We start from the raw sequence: 20,284 nt of genomic DNA, 5'->3' as shown, positions 1-20,284 counted from the left end.
TTGAATTATATTATTTAAAATAAAAAGAGGAAAACTGGATACCCCAATTACTTTCTAACCAAAAATAATAAAACTATTGTGGAGGATGTAAGAAAGGAGGCGAGTCCACTTCTCCTTTGACCACACAGCCGTGGGGTCGTTTATTTCCTCCAACCACCTCAAAGTAAACAGTTCAATATCTTAAAACCTCAGCCTCGTGTCTACCCACAATACCCCTTTCTAACCCCCGCCCACTGTCTTAAAGGGACCGTCTCTGGCTCGCATGGTGAATATCTAACCTCTAATAGCTCTTTTCCACCAACAGGAAACGGGTTCGGTGCCGATTCGCAAACCCTTTTTTGAACGGTTCAGAGCATTTCGACCAAAAATAAATTGGTTGCGAACCCGAAAAGTTGGTTCCAAACCAGCACCAAAAAATAGCAGGTTTTTCAGCGCGAATTGTGATGACATCAGTGGGCGCGTGACATTCCAGAGGAAAAAGAGAGGAGATAGCTTAATGGTAGATAATGGCGAAATCAGCAGATAACAAGGGTGTGCAGTGGTCAGCTGAGGAAACCCAGTGTTTGGTTGTTATCTAGGCATCTCCCAAGTTTCAGGAGAAACTAGAGAGTAGCACGAGAAAGAGTAAGATGTATGGCAAATTAGTAGAAGAGATGGCCAAGAATGGGTTCACTCCAACGCAAGAACAAATTATCAACAAGTTAAAAAAACTTAAGGACTACCGAGGCGATAAAAAGAGTTGTCCAAAAGTGGAGTTGGACGACGTAATAATATGATGCTGTGCCATGTCCAAGGTGACTGAGCCGTGGTCTGCTCGTCAGCAGCGCCACCTAGCGGCAATCTCCGAGTTCACAACGGACATTCAGCATGTGGCCGGGAAGTCCAACCCTGTTGCTGATTGTCTGTCGCGTGTGCTTGTGTGTCCTGTGCACCTCGGTGTGGATTTCTCCGCTATGGCTGCCGACCAGCCCAGCGACCCAGACGTCCTTGCCCTTAGGTCAACGCGTACCAGCCTCAAGCTAGAGGACGCTGTGATGCAGGAAGGCAGTCCTGCCCTCCTCTGCGATGTCTCCACCGGCCGTCCCCGCCCCGTTGTTCCAGTGGCCTGGCACCGTCGAGTTTTCGATTCGATTCACTCCCTCTCGCACGCTGGAGTTCGGGCGTTGGTGAAGTTGGTCGGTTCCAAGTTCGTCTGGCCTGGCCTCCGCAAGGACGTCAAGGGGTGGGCAGCTGCATGTGTAGCGTGCCAGCGCGCTAAGGTCCACCAGCACACTAAGTCACCCCTCGAACCGTTTCCGATCCCGGCCATACGTTTCGACCACGTGCATGTGGACCTGGTGGGCCCTCTACCTTCTTCACAGGGTTTTACGCACCTGCTCACAATGGTAGATCGGACCACCAGGTGGCCAGAGGCTGTCCCTCTGTCCTCCACAACATCCTTCGATGTTGCACGCGCTTTTCTTTCCTCCTGGGTCGCCCGTTTCGGCGCTCCGTCAGATATCACCTCAGACAGGGGCCCCCAGTTCATGTCAGAGCTCTGGTCGGCACTTGCACGATCCTTTGGTGTGCAGGTACACCACACCACCGCGTACCACCCTCAGGCTAACGGCTTATGTGAACGTTTTCACCGGTTGCTCAAGGCAGCGCTGCGTGCTGCGCTCTCGGATGGTAACTGGGTGGACCGTTTTCCTTGGGTTATGCTAGGGTTGCGGTCGGCTCCTAAGGAGGACCTCGACGCTTTGCCCGCTGAGCTGGTGCTCGGTCAGCCGCTCCGCGTCCCTGGGGAATTTTTGCCTGGGAGTTCCGCTCCTCGACCCCGTCCGGCTGTTTATCCTTTTTTGTCCGACAGCACTCGGGTTCCAGGCCCCGTTCACCACTGTTTTCCGTGGTCGTTCGTGCCTGCGGAGCTCATGTCGGCTCGTTTTGTTTTTGTACAGCATGACGCTCACCGCTCGCCCCTCCAACCCCCATACGATGGCCCATTTCGGGTTCTTGAGATGGGTCCTAAGGGTTTTGTGCTGGATATGGGTGGGTGTAGGGAGCGTGTCACGCTTGATAGGCTTAAACCGGCGCACAGGGTGGCAGGCGAAGTTGTGTTTCTGGCCCAGGTTCCCCGTTGGGGTCGTCCTCCTTCCAGGACCCCGGCAGTGTCTTCACGGGTTCAGCATTCTGCTTCTCAGCCGGCTTTGGACTGTGTTTCGCCTACTGTTTTGGCTGAGGGACGGCGCAGCCGTTATGGCAGGCTGCTTAAGCCTCCAGTGAGACACTAATTTTCTTTCCAGGAGTCCCTTCTGGGTGTTCGGGGGGGTTGTATGGCTGACACTAGGGGCTATGCCTCTCACCCAGCAGGACTGTGAGCTGGGGGCGTGGTTTACGTTCCCGGGCTCGCTGGTGCAGGGTTGTTCCTGCTGCAGTTTTGGTTTTTGGAGTTGAGGAATAAACATCTAACTCCCCTTGGTCTGCTGTGTTTTTCCTCATCCTGCCACAATGCTATATTATTGCTAGCTAGTGGGCTTCAGTGGGCTGTAACTAATGTTTACATCCGGTGTGCAACGCACACAGTCCCCCGTTGATGGCGTACAACAGTTCCGCTAAAAACTGGTCGAAACACGGGCCCGTTCGCCACACAACACCAAGGTTCTCAGAATCCTGAACGGAACCGGTGCCTGAACCAGAGCTACTTTGATTGAAAAGGGCTGCAAGTAGGTCTACACACGCCCCCCAGAATTCACCATTAGAAAAAGAAAAAAAATCAATGTGGCCGGGAACGAATAATGCAGCCAAAACGGCTCCTCTTGAAGGGTCTAGGGGCAGGGGGGCATCCACGCCGAGGAGGCTGGGCCAGTTGAACCAACCTGTCCAAGTCCAGGTGAGCCGGCTTGAGGCGGTCCACCGAAACCCGCTGCTGCTTACCACCGACATCCACCACAAAGTTCTTAGCCCCCACCTCCAGGACACGGAAGGGGCCATCATAGGGGGGCCGCAGGAGGGTATGGTGGGTGTCGTGCCGGATGAAGACATACCCGGCCGACTGCAGGTCCTTGGGGATGTAAGACTGAGGGAGGCCTTGCCGTGAAGTTGGGACTGGAGTGAAAACGCCAGCGCTGTCCTGGAACACAGCCTGTTGGCGGGCAGCAGACCAGGGTGCCGCGCCGTCTGGGAGAAGTTCCCCCGGGACCCACAGTGGCTGGCCATAAACCAGCTCAGCCGACGAGGACTGGAGGTCTTCCTTAGGGGCGGTCTGCAGGCCAAGCATGACCCATGGGAGCCAGCTACTGTTTGTGAGGCTGGCCCGAAGAGCGGCCTTCACAGAACGATGAAACCACAATAAACTATTGCCCTGCGGGTTGTACCCTGTGGTGCGGTGCAGCTTCACCCCTAGGCTTTCAGCGACTGCAGTCCAGAGCTTGGATGTGAACTGCGGGCCTGGTCAGGTGGTGTGCCAAACCGGGCTACCCAGGACCCGATGAATGCCCGGGCCACCTCAGCAGACGTGGTGGTTGACAACAGAATGGCCTCTGGCCACCTAGTGGTCCTGTCCACCATGGTAAGGAGATGAGTGAAACCACAAGAGGAGGGAAGGGATCCTACTAGGTCCACATTGACATGGTCGAAACGCCTCCCAGGCACTGGGAACAGCGCCAGGGTTGCCTTGATGTGACGGTGAACCTTGGAGTGCTGACACACTACGCAGGTGCCTGCCCAGTCCTTGACGTCCTTCTTGAGGCCATGCCAGACGAACTTGGCCCCCACCAGCGTCATTGATGCCTTCACGCCTGGGTGTGAAAGGCCATGGATGGCGTCGAAAACCTGTCGCCACCAGCCCGTGGGCACCATGGGCTGGGTCTGACCCGTGGAGATGTCACAGAGAAGCATGGCCCCGGCGTCGTCGAACACCACATCCTTCAACTGCAGCCCGGTGTCAGCAGTCCGGTAGGCCTGCACTTCTGTGTCAGCAGCTTGGTCTGCAGCCATGGCTGCAGTCGAGTCCCAAGTGGGCGGCCCCCAACATCTCCCGGGAGAGACGGTCAACGATGAAGTTGTCCTTGCCGGCGACATGCCGGGTGTCAGCGGTGAACTCCGGGATATAAGAGAGCTGGCGCCCAGACCATGGCTCAGTGGCTTTGGCCATGGAAAATATCAGCGGCTTGTGGTCCACAAACACAGAGAACCGGCGGCCTTCCAGCAGGAACCGGAAGCGGTGGATGGCGAGAAACAGGCCAAGAAGCTCCCAGTCAAAGGTGCTGTATTTCCTCTCACTGCTGCGCAGCTGGTGGGTGAAAAAAGCGAGCGGCTGCCAGGCTCCGCCCACCCAATGCTCATACACTGCCCCCACGGCGTAATCTGAGGCATCTGTGGTGAGTGCTACTGGGGCAGTTGGTGATGGGTGCACCAACAAGGCGGCGCCAGCCAGCACAGCCTTAACGTCCTCAAACACCTGGTTTCTCTCTTCCGACCAGCCCACTGGGCCCTTGGGGTCCTTACCCTTCAGAACCTCATACAGGGGGCGCATGAGATGAGCCGCCCGGGGAAAGAAACAGTTGTAAAAGTTCACCATGCCCAGGAATCCCTGCAGGGACTTCACCGTGTTCGGGCGTGGGAACCCGGCGACGACGTCCACCTTATCGGGGAGGGGGGGTTGCTCCGTCCTTTGTAACCCGGTGCCCGAGGAAATCAATGGCTGGCAGGCCCAACTGGCACTTAGCCAGGTTGACGATGAGCCCATGCTGACTGAGCCGTTCGAACAGCTGCCGGAGATGGACCAGGTGCTCCGCCACGGACGTACTGGCCACAAGAATGGCGTCCAGATAAACAAACAGGAATGGCATAGAGTCCATGAGCTGCCGAAAGGTCTGCGCAGCCCCCTTGAGCCCAACCAGCATCGTCAGGAACTCGAACAGGCCGAACGGCTTGCTTACTGCCGTCTTCGGCACATCCTGCAGGCGGACCGGCACCTGGTGGTATCCACACATGAGGTCCACCTTGGAGAAGATGACCGCCCCCGCCAAGTGCACGGAGAAGTTCTAGATGTGCGGGACGGGCTAGCAGTCTGGCGTCATGGCGTTGTTGAGGCGGCGGTAATCACTACATGGGCGCCAGCCGCCGTTGGCCTTCATGACCATATGCAGGAGGGAGGCCCATGGACTGTCGGAACGGCGCATGATGCCAAGGCACTCCATGTTAGCAAACTCCTCCTTGGCGATGGCGAGTTTGGCTGGGTCAAGGCGCCGTGCACAGGCGTAAACTGGGGGACCCGTGATGTTGATGTAGTGTTCCACTCCATGCTTGGTGACTGCTGACGAGAAGATGGGCGTTGTGAGGTCTGGAAACTCAGCGAGCAGGTGCTGAAATTCATCACTGGTGGCAATCATGTTGGACAAGCCAATGGGACCCGCCTCTCCCAGTGTACATGGATAGGAGCAGAAGGAGACGGCGTCAATCAAACAGCGGTTTTCAACATCTACCAACAGTTCATAAGCATGCAGGAAATCCACACCCCTCCTGGGTGTGGATTTCCCAGCTTAACCGCCGACCTCCAGAAACCACCTCCACATACCTCGTGCCATAGGTGCATACGGGGGTGCCATTAACAGCATCCATGGGGGGGGGGGGGGCAAATCCGCCGGCCATCGCGTCCTCTGGTGTTGCAGGCAGGATGCTCCGCTGCGTGCCCAAATCAACTAGCAACCGCCGGCCAGAGATGGTGTCCTGAATAAAGAGCAGCCTGCCTTCCTGGCCAATGCTCAGGGCTACCGCTGAGCGCCGGCCCTGGCTTTTCCCGCCTCGCTGAAAGTGCATGGTGCACGGCATTGCTTGGCTTTGGTTCCAAATCTAGCATGGTAGAAGCACAGTCCCCCTGAGTTCTGCTGCCGACGAGAAACTGCTGCTGTGGCGACGCCTGCAGCCTCAACCGGCGGTGGTGGAAGAGCATGGGCAGGCAAACTCTTAAGTCTGTTTGTGCTGGGGACCTGATCCTTAGGGTGGACCAACTAATGGCGCAGCGTGTTTTGGGGTTTAAAAGATGTTATAGGTCACTGAGTTAATCATACAACTAATAGGCAGTACTGGCACATCCTGTTTATGTATCTTAGGTCAGTGTTTCCCAACCCAGTCCCCAAGGAACCCCTGTCCTGCAGATTTTCTTTGCAACCCTGAATAGGTACCTGTTTGTAGTTATTCAACCAATCAGCAATTAATTATGTCAGAGGTTGCACACGTTGCATAATTAAGTGCTGTGAGATGATTGGTTGAGTAAGTACAAGAAGGGCTACCTATGCAGGGTTACAATGAAAATCTGCAGGATAGGGGTTCCTTGACTGGGTTGGGAAACGCTGTCTTAGGTAAACCATACAGACTAGGTGTAGCGCCCCCTGGGTATAATCTGTGGTACAAAACTCTGTCATTAGCATTGTCCTGTTGTAACAGCGTCAGACAATCTATCACCTTTTTCTTGTGACCACTGCCTGGATCTGGTTTCAGGGGCTCATAAGTCTTCATGTGGCTAAGTAACATCATAACTTCCTCATGATAGTCTGTCTGGTTTAATACAACACTGCATCTGCCTTTGTCTGCTGGAAGGATGATGATGTTATTGTCCTTACTGAGAGACGTGAGAGGTTTCCTCTCGTCTCTGCTGATGTTGGATGGGAGCGCCTTCAGATTGCTGAGACAGGCTGAAACTTTCATCTGCAGTTGCTCCACTTCCGTGACCATGATGTTGTTTTTACAGATCACCCATTTGTCCACATCGCCAGCATGTGTCTGGTGTCCGTCTCTGTCTGCCGTTGAGGGCACCATCCATTGTCTGCTGATGTCTCTGACCTGCAGCAATTAGTTCAAACTTCTTTTGTTGCCTGGTTTTCGACTTTCCATGTTTTGTTAGACAAGCCTTCTTTGTGAACTCAATCACATGTTGGAAAGTGGTCTCATCTGGACGTGACGTGAGTCTCTGTTGGATCAGCTCCTCTGGCTTTCAAAGCGCCGATGGTAAAAATTTGTTTATCTCACCCGTTCATTCAACCGCTGGCTCCGTGCCTTCTGAAGGATAAAATTATAGTAATAATAAACATTTTATTTAAAGGCACCTTTCATGAGACTCAAGGTCACCTTACATAAAATACAATAAAACAAAGCAGTAAAAACATCAGTGCAATCAACAATAAAACACAAAATAAGCAATAGAGCATACATCAGCAGGAGGTTAAAAAAAAGATGAATTTGATGCTGTTAATGCTGCTAAGTGAGTATACTGGTTTTAAAAGGTGGGTTTTAAGAACAGTTCTGAATTCTGTAGCGGAGTCCAGTAAGCGGGTGTGATGGGGAATGGAGTTCCAGAGTTTGGGTGCAGCATAGGAGAAAACCCTGGTACCCATTGTGTTGAGGTCGATGGCTGGTAGTGCCAATAGACCTACTGGTGAAGACCGCAGGGAGCGAGATGGAGTGTGATTCTCAAGGAGGTCTGTGAGATAAGCAGCGGATAGATTATGAAGAGCTTTGAATGTTAATAATACAATTTTGAAATTGGTACGCTGTGACACAGGAAGCCATTGTAATTGAATCAGCAGGGGAGAGACATGGTCAGTGGACTTTGAACACATTATAATCCTGGCTGCAGAATTCTGGATGAGTTGAAGTTGGGGAATAAGTTTGTTGGGGATGCCTGCCAGGATCGCATTGCAGTAGTCGATGCGTGATGTGACCAAAGCATTGACTAAGACTTATGAGGAGTGTTGTGTTAAAGCAGGGCGTAGTCTGGAGATGTTTCGCAGATGGAAAAAGGCAATCTGGGAGACATTGTTTATATGACTGGAAAAGGAAAGAGTAATATCTAGGATAACACCAAGTCTCTTAGCTTGAGCGGAGACAGGTATGGTGGCTCCAGCAATGAGGAGTGAGCAAATATTAGTTTTTGAGTGTAAATTTAGTGCCAATGAGGAGTAGCTCAGTTTTGCTACTGTTGAATTTCAGATGATAGTTAGTCATCCATATCTGTATATCATGGAGACAAGCAGTGAAGGTACTGGAGGGGAGAGTGGAAGTGGGCTTAGTGGACACATAAAGCTGTGTGTCATCAGCGTAGCAGTAGAAATAGATACCATAGTGCCAGAAGATGTTGCCAAGAGGGAGGTTATAAATAATAAACAGGAGTGACCCCCCCCCCCAACACTGAACCCTGCGGAACTCCATGAGGAACTATCGAACCTTCTGACCGGTAATTCTGAATTTTTAGAATCTTGTTAACTTGGTAGCCCTTGACCGGAGATCTTATTTGCAGGTTCTTTGTTGTAATCGTGCTCTGTCTGCACCTGAGGTTGAATCTCAGGTGGTTCCTGTAGTCTGCCATCTTACATGCCATTTGCTTATACTCATGTACAAGTTTAAGGCAATCCTTGCTGAAATGAGTCAAAATGTCTTGATGCAAGCTCAATAATCGAGGTAAGGAAATCCTAGAAGTTGAATCAGTTCATCTGGACACAACATTTAGTGGGGGAAATGTTTTGTGAGGGCAGTTCTTTTATGATGTTTGCTGACTTTTAATATTTGTCCATGTATGACCTATACCATATACTGGACACAATGTTTAATAGGAGAAACTCAGCCAAGGGACTTAATCAGTCTCAACTGACAGTTATGGAACTGTGCTGTTTACAAGGTTGGGGGATACCTGCAGTCAGTTCAGACTGATGATGTCACTTGGGTGAGTGATGAAACGTTTCTCCCACTAAACATTGTGTCCAGATTAACTGATTAACCTTTCTGTGATTTCTTTACCTGGATTGAGCATGCATTAAGACTGAAAAATCGTTAGGTTTTCACTGCAGACACCATGCTTTTGAGTATGGTGAGGGAGGGCAGTGTTGGGGGGGGGGGGTCCTCCTGAAGTCCACCGTCATCTCCAGAGTTTTGAGCGTGTTCTGCTGCAGGTTGTTATGGCTACACCAGAGGGCCAGACATCAGATTGAAGAGACACCGTCAGTCTGTGATATCAGTGCTAGCTCAGTTTAGCTCTTTGTTCTTTTGTCAGTGTCATTATCCACAATGTCGTATGTGAGCTCATTTTTGTGTGTGTGTGTGTGTGTGTGTTTCAGGAGCAGTTGAACAGATATGAGAGAGCCATCTATGCTGGTCTCAGTGGTAACCTCAAACCGGTACGCAGTGTGTGTACATGCATGCTTAGTTTCAAATACAAACTTCCTAACATCAGGAAAGGAATTAAATTTTGTGTGTGTGTGTGTGGGTGTGTGTGGCTGGGTGTACATATATTGGTGTGTTAGCTACTAGCAGTGTGCGAGTCCTGGGAAGACAGTGTGTGGGCCTACTTCAGGGTGATGGTTGACACGCTGGTGGAACAGGAAGTGACGTCATCAGGCATGGCCCACCAGGAAGTTGATTCACTGCCTCGAGAATACCTGCAGTCAAAGTGAGATATGCAAACACACACACTGCACACTGCACAGACGGCGAGGTTGTTGCGTGGACTGCAGGCGTGTTCTCTGGTTGAAATGGGCGGAGTCAGCGGTAGGCCATATATGCATCAGGAAATTAAGCATCTTTTTTATGTTTGTGATGATTGGAAACCAGCCTAATTCTGGTCTAAATGCATCTGTTCGTATTTTCCTTTGGACATTTAGGATATATCTGCAAAATTCTGTGTGTAGTGTCTGTTAGATGTTTGTCCTATCTGGTGTAGTTTGGTGACTGAATGGACCAAATATACCACCGTATTTTGATTGGAATACTGATGTTTTACAGTTGTGCTCTACATCCTTTTTCTTTAGTGCATTCTCTGTCATACACTGTCATACAAAGACAGGCTGATGCAGAAACAGTCTGGTGCTACAAGAGTGAACTGTCTTTCTGTCTGTTTCTCTCTAGTTGGACTATGGAAAAGGTGTTTGAGGAGCTTCAGGCAACAGAATCAAAGGTCACACTCACACACACTGTAGTGTGGACTCATAGTGGGATGTTTAGAAGATACAACAGAACAAGTCAAGATGAAATATTACTGTTCTCTATCTTTCTGCTGAACTCCTTCATCTTGCAGCTTCTTAGCAAGCTAACCCTAACCGACACATCCCACTATAAACCCACAAGGCATTGCTCCAATAACCTCATTTCCTCATTTGGCCTTTCATGTCAACCTAAATGTTTGCTTAGTCCTTGTCAACAAACAAACAAACAAACGGAACTTATCATGATGTAATGATGTGTTGGTCCATCTGGATGATATTTGTGTGAATGATTCACTTCCCAAAACAGCTTTATGTGTATGTGTGTTCCAGAGAGTTTTGGAAGAGACCAAAGAGCACTACCACCTGATCCAGAAATTTGTCATACTGGGAGACCTGGACGGTAAGACATCATGTCCTCTGACTCTTTAACCCATGTAGACTTTCTTCCAGGCCTTATTTATTTTGCTAACCGTTACCACATGAGAGAAGTTAAATGTTGGCAGGTAATGCTAACCATTACTACATGAGAGAAGTTAAATGTTGGCAGGTAATGCTAACCATTACCACATGAGAGAAGTTAAATGTTGGCAGGTAATGCTAACCATTACCACATGAGAGAAGTTAAATGTTGGCAGGTAATGCTAACCGTTACCACATGAGAGAAGTTACATGTTAGCAGGTAATGCTAACCATGGAGCTGCAGGTGGCAGAGTTGAAGATGATAATGGTGATTTTCATTGGGAGTGATGAAGAAGGACAGGATTAGGAACGAGTATATTAGAGGGACAGCTCAGGTTGGACGGTTTGGAGACAAAGCAAGAGAGACAACATTGAGATGGCTTCGACATGTGTGGAGGAGAGATGCTGGGTATATTGGGAGAAGGAGGCTGAATATGGAGCTGCCAGGGAAGAGGAGAAGAGGAAGGCCAAAGAGGAGGTTTATGGATGTGGTGAGGGAGGACATGCAGGTGGCTGGTGTGACAGAGGAAGATGCAGAGGACAGGAAGAGATGGAAACCAATGATCCGCTGTGGTGACCCCTAACAGGAGCAGCCGAAAGTAGTAGTAGTAGTTGATATGCCATGCCCATTTTTGCATTTGTAGTGCCCCCTAGTGGTCGATGTAAATTAAACTTTCAGGGAATGTTTCAGTTGCTTATGTGGACATATACTGCAAGTTTGGTGATGATTGGCACAATGGTTGATGAACTTGGTCTATTTATATGCTGAGCCACGCCCTTTTAAAGTTTATTGGTCAATATCTTGGAAACTAAATAAGATATCAACAATTTTTATGTAACTTTGGATAAGCTTGGTTCAATAATTAGCCACAGAAAATTTGGTAGCAATTGGACCAAAAATTTAGGAGGAAATGTCAGATGTGTTTTTCAAAAAAAATTCAAAATGGCAGAAAATCTAGTCAGGTGGACTTTAGTAGTTTTTGAGGCAAATTTGTAAAGTGAGGATAGATCAGGGGTGGCTAACCATGTGCCATTGAGAGCCATGTGTTTGCAGGTTTTCATTCCAACCTTACTCCACAGCAGGTGATTTCACTGAGACATTCTTACCTTTTGGTTGAAGTGTTGCTAATCAGTGAAATCCCCTGCTGTGGAGTCCAGTTGGAATAAACCTACATACACATGACTCTCCGTTGGGGATAGACAGTTGGAATAAACCTACATACACATGACTCTCCATTGGGGATAGACAGTTGGAGTAAACCTGCATACACATGACTCTCCATTGGGGATAGACAGTTGGAAAAAACCTACATACACATGACTCTCCATTGAGGATAGACAGTTTGAATAAACGTACATACACATGACTCTCCGTTGGGGATAGAAGACAGTTGGAATAAACCTACATACACATGACTCTCTGTCAGGGATAGACAGTTGGAATAAACCTACATACACATGACTCTCCATTGGGGATAGACAGTCGGAATAAACCTACATACATATGACTCTCCGTTGGGGATAGACAGTTGGAATAAACCTACATACACATGACTCTCCGTTGGGGATAGACAGTTGGAATAAACCTACATACACGTGACTCTCCATTGGGGACAGACAGTTGGGATAAACATACATACACATGACTCTCCATTGGGGATAGACAGTTGGATAAACCTACATACACATGACTCTCCATTGGGGATAGACAGTTGGGATAAACGTACATACACATGACTCTCCGTTGGGGATAGACGGTTGGAATAAACCTACATACACATGACTCTCTTTTGGGGATAGACAGTTGGAATAAACCTACATACACATGACTCTCCGTTGGGGATAGACAGTTGGAATAAAACTACATACACATGACTCTCCGTTGGGGATAGACAGTTGGAATAAACCTACATACACATGACTCTGTGTTGGGGATAGAAGACATTTGGAATAAACCTACATACACATGATTCTCCGTCAGGGATAGGCAGTTGGAATAAACCTACATACACATGACCCTGTCAGGGATAGACAGTTGGAATAAACCTACATACACATGACTCTCCATTGGTGATAGACAGTTGGAATAAACCTACATACACATGACTCTCCGTTGGGGATAGACAGTTGGAATAAACCTACATACACATGACTCTCCGTTGGGGATAGACAGTTGGAATAAACCTACATACACTTGACTCTCCATTGGGCATAGACAGTTGGATAAACCTACATACACATGACTCTTCGTTGGGGATAGACAGTTGGGATAAACGTACATACACATGACTCTCCGTTGGGGATAGACCGTTGGAATAAACCTACATACACATGACTCTCCGTTGGGGATAGACAGTTGGAATAAACCTACATACACATGACTTTGCGTTTGGGATAGACCGTTGGAATAAACCTACATACACATGACTCTGCGTTGGGGATAGACAGTTGGAATAAAACTACATACACATGACTCTCCATTGGGGATAGACAGTTGGAATAAACCTACATACACATGACTCTCCGTTGGGGATAGACGGTTGGAATAAACCTACATACACATGACTCTCCGTTGGGGATAGACAGTTGGAATAAACCTACATACACATGACTCTCCGTTGGGGATAGACAGTTGGAATAAACCTACATACACATGACTCTCCGTTGGGGATAGACAGTTGGAATAAACCTACATACACATGACTCTCCGTTGGGGATAGACAGTTGGAATAAACCTACATACACTTGACTCTTCGTTGGGGATAGACAGTTGGAATAAACCTACATACACATGACTCCGTTGGGGATAGACAGTTGGGATAAACGTACATACACATGACTCTCCGTTGGGGATAGACCGTTGGAATAAACCTACATACACATGACTCTCCGTTGGGGATAGACAGTTGGAATAAACCTACATACACATGACTCTGCGTTTGGGATAGACAGTTGGAATAAACCTACATACACATGACTCTCCGTTGGGGATAGACCGTTGGAATAAACCTACATACACATGACTCTGCGTTGGGGATAGACAGTTGGAATAAAACTACATACACATGACTCTCCATTGGGGATAGACAGTTGGAATAAACCTACATACACATGACTCTCCGTTGGGAATAGACGGTTGGAATAAACCTACATACACATGACTCTCCATTGGGGATAGACAGTTGGAATAAACCTACATACACATGACTCTCCGTTGGGAATAGACGGTTGGAATAAACCTACATACACATGACTCTCCGTTGGGGATAGACAGTTGGAATAAACCTACATACACATGACTCTCCATTGGGGATAGACGGTTTGAATAAACCTACATACACATGACTCTCCGTTGGGGATAGACAGTTGGAATAAACCTACATACACATGACTCTCCGTTGGGGATAGACGGTTTGAATAAACCTACATACACATGACTCTCCATTGGGGATAGACAGTTGGAATAAACCTACATACACATGACTCCATTGCACATGGTTAGCCACCACCGGGATAGATGGATGTCTGTAGTAAGTTTTGTGTAAATGGGACTCACAGTCTAGGAATTCTGACTTTTCAAAGCTGACCTTAAATTATGGTGCCCCCATCAAGCCCTTCTAAAAATTTGTGGTGATGGTGATAATGAGCTCAACCCTGCAGTAGGCATCACATGGCCACGGTATTGCGGTTATCGTCACAACCCTAGTGAGTGTTCTGCTGGTTTACTGCAGATATAGAACACAACAAAAGATCACTTCACCTAACATTGCTAATGAGCTCTTAGACCCACAAAACGCTTAAAAATAACGCACACTTTACACCAATTACTGAACACTTTAAATGACTAACGAATGTCACTGTGAAATCAGTCCTTGCTATCTCTCTCTCTGTCAATCAGGCTTGCTAGAGGAGTTCAGTGATTGGCTGACAGGCTCTAAGCCCCTCCCCTCTCACCTTTTGCGATTTATGACTCACCTGGTGCTGTTCTACCGCTGTCTGGGAATGGCCCTCAAGGTACACGCATACACACAAGTTCAAACACACACACACACACACACAGCAGAGGAAAATGTGCTGTACTTTGGGTAAAAGTGTTTGAGTGGTGGGGCTCAAAAGCAACAATGATGAGTCTGCATACAGAACTGGCATTGAACCGCCAGTACACTTGTGCCACAACCACAGCCTGCCTGTAAATGTTGACAAAACAAGAGACGATTGGTGACTTCAGGAGCAGTTGCACCACTCACATTCCACTGAACATCGATGGCTCTGCTTTAGCAACTAGGAGTGGAGCGGTACCCAAGAGTCACAGTTCGCTACCTACCTCGGTTGTGACGTCACGGTTCGGTACCTATCTCGTTTTTGAAGACATGGTTCGCTACCTACCTCGTTTTTGAAGACATGGTTCGGTGCCTACCTTGTTTTTGAAGACATGGTTTGGTACCTACCTTGGTTTTGAAGTCACGGTACAGTACCTACCTCAGTTGTGAAGTCACAGTTCGGTACATTTTCGGTCAGTAGACATGCGGAACATGACATTTCTTTTCATTTATTATGAGTTTAACTTGGAAACATATAAACTTGAACAAAGTTGTAAACAGTGGCAAACTGGCCATAATTTCCCGAATACATTGGGAATGCTTATGAAGGCACATAGTACCTTTCTAATGGGGCCCAGTGACTTTCAACACGAGTTTAAACTCTGCATTATCTTCAACAGAGCATGGTAGCAGATCTGATGCCAAAAGAGCACCGGTGGCATTTGTTACTGCTTTTGCCTGGTCTGCATGAGCAGGGCAAGATGCGTAAATGCCACGGGGAGCAGTGTTGTTTTGTGCTGGTACTGCTAATAGTCACATTTGGATGATGCCGTCCCAGATGAGTCATCGCGTTCCACGTACTGCCACACTCCCGACAGCGTTAAACAACACCGGCATGCTGCCCACTTCCTGCCCACGTGTCTTTGGCTGTTGCTGCTGTGGTTCACTGGGAAACTGTTGTTCCTGAACAGGAGAGCTGGTGGGTACGGGACGCTCCTCAAGCTCTGGCTTTGTGGTCGCCATACTTACAAGGCTGCATCACTGAACATGTGCTACTTCAATTGCTACGTTACAGCAGCATTATGGAACCGGAGAGAAAACTAATTTTTGTTGCACACACAGACCTGTAGAAGAGAGCGCACACTGTACTGTCAAGTATCACTCTATTCACTTGTCGCAGAAAGGTGCATCAGCTCAGAGCCAGGAAGACGCCCAAACGGTGCACCAGCCAATCAGCTCAGAGCCAGGAAGACGCCCAAACGGTACACCAGCCAATCAGCTTAGAGCCAGGAAGACGCCCAAACGGTGCACCAGCCAATCAGCTCAGAGCCAGGAAGACGCCCAAACGGTGCACCAGCCAATCAGCTCAGAGCCAGGAAGACGCCCAAACAGTGCACTAGCCAATCAGCTCAGAGCCAGGAAGATGCCCAAACAGTGCACCAGCCAATGAGCTTAGAGCCAGGAAGACGCCCAAACGGTGCACCAGCCAATCAGCTCAGAGCCAGGAAGATGCCCAAACGGTGCACCAGCCAATCGAAGAGAGGAGGACCACAGTGGCCTAAGCATAAACCAGTGGTGATGCTGTATGTGGTGGGAGTGTCGGAACAGTTGAGACGCGCAACAGAGGAATATAGCGTAGCTGTTAAGAGACAGGAGGATTGCCGTAACTTGTACATTTTTTAATTGTCTTATGTTGCTTCTCTTGATGCCTTTTGTGTTTCCTGTAAAGCGCCTTGTTGCTGAAACGTGCTTTTGAATACATTTGCCCTGCCTTGCCCTATATCAGGCAAACAGAGATGCTGGCCAAGACGATGGCACAGCACAGGAGCGCTAACACATCAGGCCAAGACTCCACAGTCTACACCATCTACACACTCTGCACCATCTACTCACTCTACACCATCGACACACTCTGCACCATCTACACTCTGCACCATCTACACACCACCGTATACACACTCTGCACCATCTACACACTCTATACCATCTACACTATACCATCTACACACTCTGCACCACCTACACACACTACACTATCTACACTGCACCATCTACACACTCTACACCATCTACACACTCTGCACCATCTACTCACTCTACACCATCGACACACTCTGCACCATCTACACTCTGCACCATCTACACACCACCGTATACACACTCTGCACCATCTACACACTCTATACCATCTACACACTCTATACCATCTACACACTCTGCACCACCTACACACTCTATACTATCTACACTGCACCATCTACACACTCTACACACTGCACCATCTACACACTCTACACCATCTATACACTCTGCACCATCTACACACTCTACACCATCTACACACTCTGCACACTCTACACCATCTACACGCTCTGCACCATCTACACGCTCTACACCATCTACACACTCTGCACCATCTACACACTCTACACCATCTACAGGCCAGTGGCCGCTCTTTCAAGGATGAGGATGTGCACTTCCTTGATAGGGAGGACCGCTGGTTTGAACGAGGAGTCAAAGAAAGAGGTCATCTATGTGAAGAGGGAACGACCATGCCTGAACTGGGGGGGGGCTAAGAGTACATCTGTCACCATCTTACAATGCTGTGATTGCAACATTCCCCATCCTCTTTGAATAGTACACATGACCACTGTAACTCTGGTTAATGGTCACACCATATTTGCATATGAAACTGGTCGTTGGTTTGGGTCGTTATGTCACAGTATTGTTTATAAGAGTGGGGACACCTGCAGTCACTGTATTGCTCATAAGGGTGGGACACCTGCAGTCACTGTATTGTTTGTAAGGGTGGGGAAACCTGCAGTCACTGTATTGTTTATAAGGGTGGGACACCTGCAGTCACTGTATTGTTCATAAGGGTGGGGACACCTGCAGTCACTGTATTGTTTATAAGGGTGGGGACACCTGCAGTCACTGTATTGTTTATAAGGGTGGGGACACCTGCAGTCACTGTATTGCTCATAAGGGTGGGACACCTGCAGTCACTGTATTGTTCATAAAGGTGGGGACACCTGCAGTCACTGTATTGTTTATAAGGGTGGGGACACCTGCAGTCAGGTGAGACTGGAGAGGTCACCTAGATGATGATGACTCGTTTCCGTCAGACGTGGTGTCCAGATGAAGTGACTCAGTTGATCACAGTTGAACTAGTCTCTACAAAGTAGACACAAATATCATTTGATCATTTTCAGAAAAAGAAATAATGTCTCTCTCCATCTCTCTCTCTCTCTGTCTCTCTCTTTCCATCTCTCTCTCCCTCCCTCCTATCTCTCTCCATCTCTCTCCCTCCCTCATTTCTCTTTCTCTGTCTCTCCATCTCCCTCTCTCCATCTCTCCCTGTCTCTCTCCTCCATTTCTCTCTCTCTCTCTGTCTCTGTCTCTCCATTTCTCAACCCCTCTACATTTCTGCATCTTCCTACATCTCTACACCTCAACCTATCTACCTCTCTCTACTTGCACCTTTATCTGTCTCTGTCTCTCTGTCTCTGTCTTGTCTGTCTGTCTGTCTCCCTGTGTCTCTGTCTGTCTGTCTCTCTTGTCTGTGTGTGTGTGTGTGTGTGTGTCTGTCTGTTTGTGTGTGTGTGTCTGTCTCCCTGTCTTGTGTGTGTGTGGGTGGGTGGGTGTGTGTGTGTATAGGAGGAGGTGTGTGTGGACGTGTTGAAGGCCTACATATCTCTGCTGATAGCAGAGGGACAGACGGAGCTGATAGCGAGCTATGTGGGTCAGCTGCCGATGGAGCTGGCCACCGCCCAGTATGCAGCATACCTGGAGGGTGTGGGCCAGCCGGGCCTGCGGCCCAGATGTCTGCAGCTGGCTGCTGAAGCTGGTGGGTGGAGTCTTCACTCAGAGACAGTACACAATGTTTTACAAAGAGACAGTACACAATATGTTACAAAGAGACAGTATACAATGTGTTACAAAGAGACAGTACACAATGTGTTAGAACAGATTTTAACATAAAACCTTTAAAATTAGCAAACTGTTGTCCAGATAAGATTTTCCACAATCATTGCTTGAAAAAAACTTTGTGTGTGTGTGTGTCGGCATGCAGGTCTGGATGTTGCAGCAGTGACTAAGCTGGTTGTGGAGACAGTCAGAGAGAGAGGCAGTTCAGACTTCACACACCACGACCTGACCCTGGAGACAACCACCACACAGGTACACACTAACACCATGCACAGCCCGACCTGACCCTGGATACAACCACCACACAGGTACACACTCACACCACACACACCGCGCACAGCCCGACCTGACCCTGGAGACAACCACCACACAGGTACACACTAACACCACACACACCTCGACCTGACCGTGGAGACAACCACCACACAGGTGCACACTCACACCACACACACCACACACAGCCCGACCTGACCCTGGAGACAACCACCACACAGGTACACACTAACACCACACACACCTCGACCTGACCGTGGAGACAACCACCACACAGGTGCACACTCACACCACACACAGCCCGACCTGACCCTGGAGACAACCACAACAGAGGTACACACTGGTCCAGGTTTGCTGTCCAAGCGTAGCGGGTGTGGGCTGTCCTACACTGAGACTGTGGTGATTGTGAAGCCCTTCAGGACTACCTTGTAGTGGTGTGTGGGTCGATCCACAACCAGCAGGTCAGGTGGGTTTGAGTGAGCTTACTAGAAAATATCCCGGGTTTGGGCGGGTGTGTCAAAAAGTGAGAAAGTGGCACTCCGAGTAAGTTACACAAACACATTGTGTGCAATAGGCTGGGCTGTGTATTACTAGTCCACCCCCCACCCCCACCCACCGTCTGTCTCTGTCGCTCTCTCTGACATACTAATGCATGCCAGCAGCTGTTTCATCAGTGTGTGATGGTTGTTGTGGTCAGTGTTGTGGAGTGTTCAGGCTTCACCTGTGCATTTTCTTACCCAAGTGGTGACAGTAGCTTTTGTTTACACTGCCAGACGTTTTTTTTTTGTCAGAAAGGAGAGGTACACGCGTGTGTGTGTGAGAGAGAGACAGATTCATGTTTTTAATGAGGGGTTACTTGTTTTGCTGCTAGCCAACATTAAGAGCATGGTTTGGAACAAGGCGTCTTATTCAGCAGCTCGACCCACACGCTGTTAGGCCAACAAACGGTCAACACAGCGTTGCCAACTCTCACGCTTTCAGGCTGTGTCACACTGTCACGACACCAAGTGAAACCTCATGCCAAAACACTGTGACAGCAACAGAGATGAACAGGAGAGCGTATGTCTTTCTGGTATAGTAATGTATCAAAGGGTTTCTGGTATAGTAATGTATGAAAGTATTTCTGGTATAGTAATGTATCAAAGTATTTCTGGTATAGTAATGTATCAAAGCCTTTCTGGTATAGTAATGTATCAGTCTTTCTGGTATAGTAATGTATGAAAGCCTTTCTGGTATAGTAGTGTATCAGTCTTTCTGGTATAGTAATGTATGAAAGTATTTCTGGTACAGTAATGTATCAAAGTATTTCTGGTATAGTAATGTATCAGTCTTTCTGGTATAGTAATGTATGAAAGTATTTCTGGTATAGTAATGTATCAAAGTATTTCTGTATAGTAATGTATCAAAGCCTTTCTGGTATAGTAGTGTATCAGTCTTTCTGGTATAGTAATGTATCAAAGTATTTCTGTATAGTAATGTATCAAAGCCTTTCTGGTATAGTAATGTATCAGTCTTTCTGGTATAGTAATGTATCAAAGCCTTTCTGGTATAGTAGTGTATCAGTCTTTCTGGTATATTAATGTATGAAAGTATTTCTGGTATAGTAATGTATCAAAGTATTTCTGGTATAGT

At 48.3% G+C, this 20,284-nt stretch overlaps 1 protein-coding gene across 1 annotated transcript in view; it reads left to right on the top strand.

Annotated features, from left to right (window-relative positions):
• nup107 (nucleoporin 107) overlaps positions 1–20,284 on the top strand; it is an 86,922-nt gene that overhangs the window by 51,461 nt on the left and 15,177 nt on the right. The window contains exons 15-21 of the mRNA XM_056276130.1: positions 9,090–9,149; positions 9,276–9,421; positions 9,877–9,925; positions 10,284–10,353; positions 14,311–14,426; positions 18,110–18,299; positions 18,525–18,631. Coding sequence (XP_056132105.1) covers positions 9,090–9,149; positions 9,276–9,421; positions 9,877–9,925; positions 10,284–10,353; positions 14,311–14,426; positions 18,110–18,299; positions 18,525–18,631 — 738 coding nt within the window. The remainder of the gene's footprint in view (positions 1–9,089; positions 9,150–9,275; positions 9,422–9,876; positions 9,926–10,283; positions 10,354–14,310; positions 14,427–18,109; positions 18,300–18,524; positions 18,632–20,284) is intronic.

This window comes from Lampris incognitus, chromosome 3, assembly GCF_029633865.1.
Source record: "Lampris incognitus isolate fLamInc1 chromosome 3, fLamInc1.hap2, whole genome shotgun sequence".
Classification (NCBI taxonomy): domain Eukaryota; kingdom Metazoa; phylum Chordata; class Actinopteri; order Lampriformes; family Lampridae; genus Lampris; species Lampris incognitus.
Note: the sequence above shows the minus strand (reverse complement) of the source record. Positions and strands in the feature narration are given on the sequence as shown.